General features: G+C 54.1%; 1 protein-coding gene across 1 annotated transcript; it reads right to left on the bottom strand.

Moving 5' to 3' along the window:
• Positions 1-3,289: 3,289 nt before the first annotated feature.
• On the bottom strand, positions 3,290-7,372 carry TTC32 (tetratricopeptide repeat domain 32). The gene is made up of 3 exons (XM_020967466.2): positions 7,128-7,372; positions 4,786-4,952; positions 3,290-4,035 (listed from the first exon to the last, which is right to left on the bottom strand). Exons 1-3 carry the CDS (start codon positions 7,274-7,276, stop codon positions 3,908-3,910), a joined length of 444 nt encoding a protein of 147 aa, XP_020823125.1. The 5' UTR covers positions 7,277-7,372; the 3' UTR covers positions 3,290-3,907.
• Between the last annotated feature and the right edge of the window lie 1,397 nt (positions 7,373-8,769).

The following is an 8,769-nucleotide window of genomic DNA, read 5'->3' as shown; positions in this document are numbered from 1 at the left end:
AGAAAACCAGGCCTGCATACAGTGACACACCTGACACTGTACACCATCCCTCCCCCTTTCTTCGTCCCCAGGGCTTATCTCCCCCCTCCCCTCCCCTTGCCCAGAGTATAGGAAGTGGACAGCAAAGGCTGGCTGAATGAGTGACCCTGACTTCTGGTGAAACGAGTTTCATTTTCCATTCTCCAGGATCAAAATTGGTTATGACCCTTACTAGCTACATGACCATGGGAGCATCATGTAACCTTTGTTAAAACAGGGTAAATGAGGGTGGGGGAGAGGTTATAAAGTCCCAGCTCCAGGCATTGGGTGGATTCTAATAAATGAAAATTAAGCCTGAGATGCAGGCAGCCTCACCCTTGCGGACAATAAACCCATTTCACAAGCTCAGTATGGGGAGGCAGGTTATCCACAGCTGCTCTAAGACAAACCCTGGTGTTTGTTAAGGGATCACAAGGTCCATACAAGAGAGCATTGTGATTAAGGCAGTCCCCAGAGTGGACGGAGGGCAAGCAGTGATGGGGAGGCCTTCAGGCCTAGCCTCAGCCTCAGCCTTGGCCAGAACAAATCCGGAGGATGGTGCTCACTTCAGGGCACACATGCATGACTGGAGACCAGTTAAAGGACGGGCTGACAACCAGCCTGGAGAAGCCTTGGGGTCTGCAGACCTTGGGAAGGAGGGGTCCCAGAGGGAGCCTGGGGAGGGGGAGGGGGGCTGGTAAAGAGGCAATGTTAAACTGAGCATTGCAACACTTGCTTAGAGCTTCCAGCTGCCCCAGGTGGAAGGGGATGCCTCGGGAGAGGGTGGGCGCCCTCCCACAGAGGTCTTTGGGACCTCTTGTTGGTGACATGGTAGAGGGTTCTGGCTATAGATTTTGTGAAATGAGATCAAGGATGTTTTGCAAATGTTGAAGCTAATGAACCTTCAATCTGCACTAAGATTTTTGGGAAACCCTGTACATAAACATTAGCTGGTGTCATGCCTGTTCCTGAGGGAGAGGACAAAGGGCTGACCTCAGAGACCTGCTTTTGACCCATACTGGCTGTGTGACTCCTGGCCCCTAGGCGGCATGGAGCCGTGCTACTTTCTCCCAAGCAACGGGAGAGCCATTTAACCTCTCTCTGCCTGTTTCTTCATCCGCAAAATGGCAGACAAGATAACCACTGAGGTCCCTTTGATCCTGCTTCTGACCCTTACCAAGTCGCTCAACACTTCCGGGCCTCAGCCGTAAATTGTGGGGTTGGACCGAGGTCCCTTCCTGCCCTTTATCTGGGATCATAGGAGAGACAGGCTGGAGGATTTCAGCAAAGCCTTTGACAGAGTTTCTCCTGCAGCCTTCCTGGACAAGAGAGGAAGGGCTGACCACAAATTCAGGCCCGTTTCTTCTGAGGGCCCACTGTCCTGAGCCCCAAGATCAGCTCTCAGCAGATGCTGCTCTTCACAGCTAACCGATCCCAAACCACCTCTCGTCCCTGGGTGCGGCCAGGCAGGCAGGGGCCAAAAGGGCCATCATCCCAGGAAGATGAAGCGGCTCCAGTCTCAGCACTCGGCTGTCCCCGTATTTAACATAATTTAATGCAGAGTCAGCTGTCCTGGGGTGCAATGAGGTGATCTTTCATCCTCAGATGATCTGCTGATGGAGGGCTGGTTCTAGGGTCACCACCAAACCATTCTAGATTCTACCCGGTTAGTTCATCATGTCTATTGACCCGACCCCCTGAAGTCTGCACCTCCCTCATTACACACCTGCTATTGTGTCTCAGTTACTGCAGAGGGTCCCATCCCCCTCCCACCCCAACACATCTTGTCAGCTCCATGAGGTCAAGGCCTGGTCTGGAACAGAACTGGGTGATGGCCTGGGGGTCTGGGCAAGGGGGAATGGCCTTCAGCTCAGCCCACAGGTGCTCAGTCCTGGTGAAACGGAAATTTACCCAGGCACACATATGTGCTTTTCACTCTGTAAAGATCTTTTGCTATTTTTTAGTTTTTTTCTGAAGTTCAAACAAAAGGTACTTAACATAACTTATATTTGTTTCCCCTGTAATTAAAAGAATTCTGGACATAAAATGTTAAAAAATCAACCCATAAGCAACAGAACTTGAATCTGTGAGGTTGAAAGGTTGGAAAGGAATGAGAAAGCTGTACACACCTTCACTGTCCAATGAGTGCTAGCGCTCTAACGAGAAGTGTTTGTTCATTAAAACGAGGCTTCAAGCACTTCTTTCTGGCCAATGGAAAACGGAAAAACTTTGGGCAGAAACAACCCCCAAGCTAACGCTTTGTTTTTAAAGCCGCTATTACAGCTGAGCTCTGCCTAGAGTTCCATCTTTATGGAGCCAGAACCAGGCCATCTAAGTGTTCGGTTTCACCCTGGAGTGGACTTTGAGCTCGCCCAAGGTCTAAGAGCTTAAATGAATGATATCTGGAAAAATAAAAAGTCTGTCAAGTGTTTTTTTTTTCCTAAACTCCTAATGCAACTTAAAAACGTCTTCCCCAACATAAAGCCTGAAAAAAACATGATCCTGGAAAAACAAATAATTCCAAAAAGGCACCCACCCGGACACAGCTCCATAGGCCATCAAACCTAATTCCTTCTTCGCCGACTGCACCTGCCGACTCTGCCAGGCCTTAGCCATGACCGGCAGTGGAGGACACTGCCCTCTCCTCCCCACACATAGCTGCCTCTATCACATTAGTCTCCTGTGTGAAGGTGGACAGTCTCTGTGTTTTAAGGGGCCAGCCACTCTCTTCCCTCTCAGGTCAGGAGCACACCCAGAAAACCATTCGTCTGACCAACACTCTCTGACCAGCAAAGACTTCTCGAGTCAGCCCTCTGCTTTCTCCACCAGCCCTAGCTCCTCTGAAGGCTTAGAGCTCTCACACAACGCAGTTTGGTGTGACTCAAAGGCCTCCCCTCCTGGGAAGGTACCTAGATCCCCAACCTATATTGTTGAGGGGGTGGAGTGGAAAAGCATCAAAGACCCCACAACACCAGATGAGGAGGCTTCAGGTGTGGGATGGAGCCCTCTGGTGATCTGGTGAAGGCCTGGGGCCCCTTCTTGGGGTTGTGTTTTTAAATTCATAGTATAAAAACAAAGGATTACAAAGGAAACCTATTCTATTAAAATAAGCATCAAAGTATTAAAATAACACACACAGATTTATGGAGCCCACTTTGGTTCGTTTTTCCTTCAACGTCCAACACAGATTCAGGGTGGGTTCTCACCATGCCTGTTTTCAGGAAAACACAAGGCTACAAATTCCCTACAGAACTGAGTCAGGCCAATAAGAGACTGTATTTTTAGGTTTATTGTCTATTGACATGTCATCAATAACTCTCACCAGAAAAATCAAACTGTCTTCTGACAGGACTCTTTGCACAGTGTTTGCAGAGAGTAAGTCCTCATCTCAGCCACATCCAGACGTTCTCTGGGGTAGGACAGCCCCTTCTCTGCAATCTGTTAGGGTGTGCAAAGTACCTGCTGACCACAGCCGTGTAAGGAATGTACGATTTCACATTATACTTCCTTGAGAAGTATCTTTTTTTTTCACTCTAATAATTTTTGTTTTATCACAGACCTACTAAAATAAGATCATTAAAGAAAAACTGCACACATCTGTAAATCTCAACTACAAAAAATATACATTTTTCCCAATTCAAATATTTGAACATTTAAAAACCATCATTCAACACAAGCAGTGAAAATGATCGTTCACCTTCGGTCACCCTGAAAACCACCCACAGGCCCAGGCCACGGGCCATTCTGGCTCCCACCTGCTATCAAGAGTCTCTTTATCTTACATGGGAATGAAAACAGCTCCATGTATTCTTCTGCTCTAGTCAATAACAAAGAAAATCCAGGTTGTCAGGTGAAAAAGTCAGTCAATGTTTTCCTTATGGTAGAATTTTTAATAATTTCTTCTCTGTTTTTCTTCTTTATCTAAAATAGTCTGTTTTAAGCTCAGCCTAGCATCTTGAAAACCAGGATTCAAGTCTAGCACTTTCTTGAAATCTTCAAAAGCTTCATCAAACTGCCCTGCAGCACAAGCCCACAAGAGAAAGCCAGGGAGCTTTTTAAATCTCTATATAACCTGCTGGAACCCTCCCCTTCCTATCACCCCAGAGGTCCTTAGGGATTTCTGTCTAGAAACAGGGTTCTCTGGCAATGTGTCCCCAGAGGCTGGGGAACACCCCTCCTCTCCCCTCCTTCTCTTTTCCTCCCCCCTCCCCTCCCCCTCTTCCTCTCCTCTTCTTTTCACCCCTCCTGTCCCCTCCCCTCCTCTCCTCCCCTTCCTCTCCTCTCTTCTTCTTTCCTCCCTCCCTCCCCTCTCTTCCCCTCCCCTCCTCTCTCCTCCCCTCTCTTCCCCTCCCTATCCTTCCTCTCCCTTCCCCCCTCTCTTCCCATCCTCTACCCTCCCTTCCCTTCCCCTCCTCTTCTTTTCACCCCTCCTCTCTCCTCCCCTCTCTTCCCTCCCCACCCCTCTTCTCCCCTCTCCTCCTCTCCCTCCCCTCCTCTCCTCCCCTTCCTCTCCTCTCTTCTTTTTCCTCCCTCCCTCCCCTCTCTTCTCCCCCCTCTCTCCTCCCCTCTCTTCCCCTCCCCACCCTCTTCTCCCCTCTCCTCCCCTCCCTCCCCTCCCAGACGCTGGCCATGCCCAGGACCTTCTCCCAGCTCCTCTCCGGGCCCACGACCCTCTGCCCTGCCTCAGCTCTACCACGTTCCCATTTACAGGATCCCCAAGGGCAGCATGCATGTCAGCAGCATGCAGTGAACAAAGGACGTCCTCACCCATCCTGTAGTAGATCAGGCCTCGGTTGTAATAGGGCACCTCAAAATGGGGCAGGGTTTGGATGGCGGCGCTGTAATCGTCCACGGCTTCGTAAAAGTCCACCCGAAGATATCTGATTTGACCCCTGTTGTTGTAGGCAGTGGCCAGATCCTCCGGGGAGTAGGGGCTTAAAGGCAAAATGGAACACTGAGCTTAGAAATGTCGTCTCTCCAGCGCTCGTCCACACCTCTTCTGGTACGAATTAGCAAACTGGACAGTATGGACCGTCCGTGCCGCGAGGAAAGCTCGAGCAGAAAGACGGACGTCGGGACCGAACGCGCCCGGGAATAGCGAGCCGGATGGCACAGATGCCCCGGGCTGGAAGAGCGGGAGCCCGGCCACAATCCCCACGAACGCAGAGGCCAGATTAACTCAAAGAAAAAAAGGCACAAGCTAGCCTGGTTCAAAGTGATCTTCCTGATAACTCCATCCATCCCGATTAGAAGGGGAATTCAAGGTTTCAGGAAAGAAAAGCCTGTCCTCTCCCACTGGAGCCCCCCCCCCCAGCTCTGCCTCTTGGAGCGGCTAGCTGGCTAGCTTCTTTCAAGGTCCAGCTCAGGTGACCCTTCCAGGGCGCCCCCCTCCCCTCCTCCAGGTGTGCTGCCCTGGCTCACCTTCTCACAAACCCTAACTCCCCACAGCATGGAAGCTGCTCGAGGAGGACCTGTGTGCACATGTCCGTATCCCTGATACAGATCGACCCCTGCACATGCTTGGCCTTAATAAAGGCTTGCTGAATTGAATTAAAATACGGAGGCCGGTCCACCCTAGATTCATAAGAGAATTTCTGAGCATTCCCGGGTCACCCTTTCTGTTGTTCACACATGTCCAGCTCTCCATGACCCAACTGGGGTTTTCTTGGCAGAGACACTGCAGTGGTCTGCCATTCCCTTCTGCAGCTCATTTTACAGAGGAGGAAACTGAGGCAAACAGAGTCACACAGCTAGGAAGTGTCTGAGGCCAGCTTTGAACTCAGGAAGATGAGTCTTCCTGACTCCCCGCTATACCACCTAGCCACCCCAGGGTATGCTTTATATATTACTTAATTATATGTATATAATAATTATATATTTCATCATGTAAACTAGACTCCTATATTACTAACTAAATAAACGTTATGATGTTTATATGTTTTCATTTGGAAAGTAGGAGTGGCTTACCCAAATTCACATAGCTAGAACATTTCTCTGGCAGGATTTGAACTCGGGTCTTGCTGACTGCAGGACAAGGGCTCTGCACTGTGGCACTTCCAACCTTTTCCCCAAGTTCACAGGGCCCCCACCCCCACCCCCATGTATCCATGGCTTTAAACGAAGCTCCCCGTACAGAATGACAAATGTCATGGAGTCAGAGACCTGGGAAGAACTGCATGAAATGACAGTGAAAGCTGATGGAAAGCCCTGGTGCCTGGGGAGGGGGGGGGGGCTGGGTTGGAGTGAAGCCTTGAAGGCAGAGACGCTAAGAGGTGGAGGGGAGGAGGGGCAGGGGAGGGTGGGGGAGGGGCAGGTAACGGGGACACCCTGGAGCTTACTGAGTTGGGGGGAGCTGACCTGAGGCAGGAAGAAGCCCCCTCCCCTGTGGCTGGCCGAGGGGCGGATGGCCTCAGAGGCCAGACCTCACTCAGCACCCCGGCCTGCCTTCACCACCTCTGGGCTACAAGGGGGGGCCTTTTGGGGGGGCCCAGGAGCACGTGGACGGGTCCCCGCAATCCTCCTATTTTTTTAAACCCGCCTGTGGCCGTAAGATCTACGGGGTGGAGTAGATGACCCCCCCCAAAGTTGGGATCCCTGAACCCCAGGAAAGACTCGCAGCCTCGGACAACCCTGGAGGTGGGGGCCTGACTGTCCCCATTCTACAGACAAGGAAACTGAGGCAGGCAAGCAGCAGAAGGGTCTGAGGCCAGAGGTGAGCCCGGAGGATCCTTTCACCGCTGCCTGCCTCAGTTTCCCCGTAAAGCTGGTTCCAGGCCCATAATCTCACCTTAATCCCCCGTGGGCACGGGCCTCTCTTGCCTCAGTTTCCCTACGTGTAAAACGTAAGCATCTCGCTGACCTCTGACCGAGACCCAGCCTGCCTCTGTTTCCCTTCCTGTACGGGACAGAGCCATTCCGAGACGGGGAAACTGAGGCCCAGAGACGCCGAGTGCGCTGCCAGGGTCTCACGGGGGGTTGGAAGGGATGTTCAAGAGGAGCCCCCCGACTAAGGCCGGGCCTCAGTTTCCCCATCCCTCCCGCGAACCCGTGATGACGATACCACGACGCCGACACCCCCCCCCCGCGCACGCAGCTTTCGCGAGACTCACGGGCCAGCGCGCGCTCCCCCGGCTGCGCAGACGCACTGGCGAATATAGGCCGAATAAAGCGCCTCGGCTTCGTCATGTTCGCCGCTCCGGAAGTGCGCGTGGGCCTCGGCTAGGGGCCCGTCGCCGCCCCGGGGCGGCTGTCCATCCATGGCGGCCAAGCTTTTCCTCTCTTGGGGGCGGGGCCGGGGCCAGGGCCAGGGCTAGGGAGCGTCCGGTAGGAGGAGCTCCGTTCTTCTCGCGGTATTTTGCGGGCGATCATCCCGGCTACCGGAGGCATCCTTGCGCGTGGGCCTCTGGCCTAAGTCTCTTCCGACCATCAAGCAAAGGGATAGGGCGGAGCAGGTTTGGGAACGCGACCGATAGGCGGCTTCCTGATGGGGGCGCGTCCAATCGGCGCCCGGCTCTGCTGGGGTCGTAGCGAAGAGAACTAGGCGTCTAGTTAGCGGGGGATGGGAGGGTCACGTGAGGGGAGACAAAGCGTAGAGTGAATGACAGAGGCCCGCGGGCCTCCCCTGGTGAGGACGCTTCTCCTTATCCCGCTCTTCGCGTGACATGTTGGCGGGGCGCGTCAGGAGTCACGAAGCTCCCACGCGTGGGAATCCCGGGCATGCTCCATCCTGCCATCCCACCCCCGTGACTTCGCGTCGGGGGAGGGGAGGGGCTGCGATTTCATCTGAGGAAAGACTGGCGCGTGTGGCTGAGCGGCCAGCAGAGGGCGATGTCCCGCCCACCCCCCTGCCCTGTTTTTGTGGGCACCCTAGGATAGGGTTGGTAGGGACCATCGAGGCTGACCCCCTGCCATCGGCCCCCACCCCTGATGCCGCCTACCCCGGGCGACATTTCTGGGAGGCTCCTCAGCAGCCCCCGAGCCAGGAGCAGGAGGAGCCTGCCCTCCCACGCCCGCCCGCAGGGGGCGCTGCCGCGGCCAGGGGAGGAGGGCCGCGGCCCGGACCCGCCCAGCACCTCCTCGAGTCCACCACGGGGGACGCCGTCCCGAGCCGCTCAGATGGGCGGGGACGAAGGAAAGCAGCCCTTCCCGACAGAGGTCGCCGTGAGGGAGGATGGCTGACGGCAGCGCCGCCGTAAGACGGGATCGACGGTAAAGGAGGGACAACCCATCTGGCACCCACGCACACTGCAGACAGCCCGGGCCCCCGGGGAAGGTGGCCTTGCGTGAGGCGGAAATCTGCCCCGCCGCTACGCCCCATCTCCAGTCTCCAGGCCTTTGCACCTGCAGCGCTCTGCCTCTTCGCCGCCACCTCGTGGTCTCTCGAGATTGGGCCCAAAGTGGCCTTCCTCACACTCTAATATGTAGGCGCATACCCCATAGTAAGCACTTCCGAATCCGGGCTTTCACGCTTCCCGGACGGGACCCTTAGCAGGCTCCTGAACTCAGTTTACCCATCTCTACAATGAGGAAATAGAGTGTGGGGTGCCTGCCTCACATAGTTGTTCTAATCAGCCAGTGAGTTAAAGTCTGCAAAGAGTTTCATAAACCTTGTGCGAGGAGGCCTGCAGTCAGTTAATGCCATTAATAGTAAGCAGCAGGGGCCTTCAGTGCCTCCAGCGTCTCCTCGGCAATCCGTGCCCCTCACGGCCGCCGAGCGATTGCGGAGGCACAGATCTCACCATCGGCTGACCC

Source organism: Phascolarctos cinereus, unplaced genomic scaffold (assembly GCF_003287225.1).
Source record: "Phascolarctos cinereus isolate Bilbo 61053 unplaced genomic scaffold, phaCin_HiC Scaffold_2;HRSCAF=192, whole genome shotgun sequence".
Taxonomy (NCBI): domain Eukaryota; kingdom Metazoa; phylum Chordata; class Mammalia; order Diprotodontia; family Phascolarctidae; genus Phascolarctos; species Phascolarctos cinereus.
The sequence above is the reverse complement of the archived record's forward strand: the minus strand, read 5'-3'. Positions and strand labels throughout refer to the sequence as shown.

Excerpts from the sequence above, each read along its gene's own strand:
- TTC32 (XM_020967466.2), bottom strand. The coding sequence starts at position 7,276 with ATGGATGGACAGCCGCCCCGGGGCGGCGACGGGCCCCTAGCCGAGGCC. Across the intron at positions 4,953-7,127 it reads GGGGGAGCGCGCGCTGGCCC|CCCCTACTCCCCGGAGGATC; the intron begins GTGAGTCTCGCG and ends TTTGCCTTTAAG. Across the intron at positions 4,036-4,785 it reads CCTGATCTACTACAGGATGG|GGCAGTTTGATGAAGCTTTT; the intron begins GTGAGGACGTCC and ends CTTGTGCTGCAG.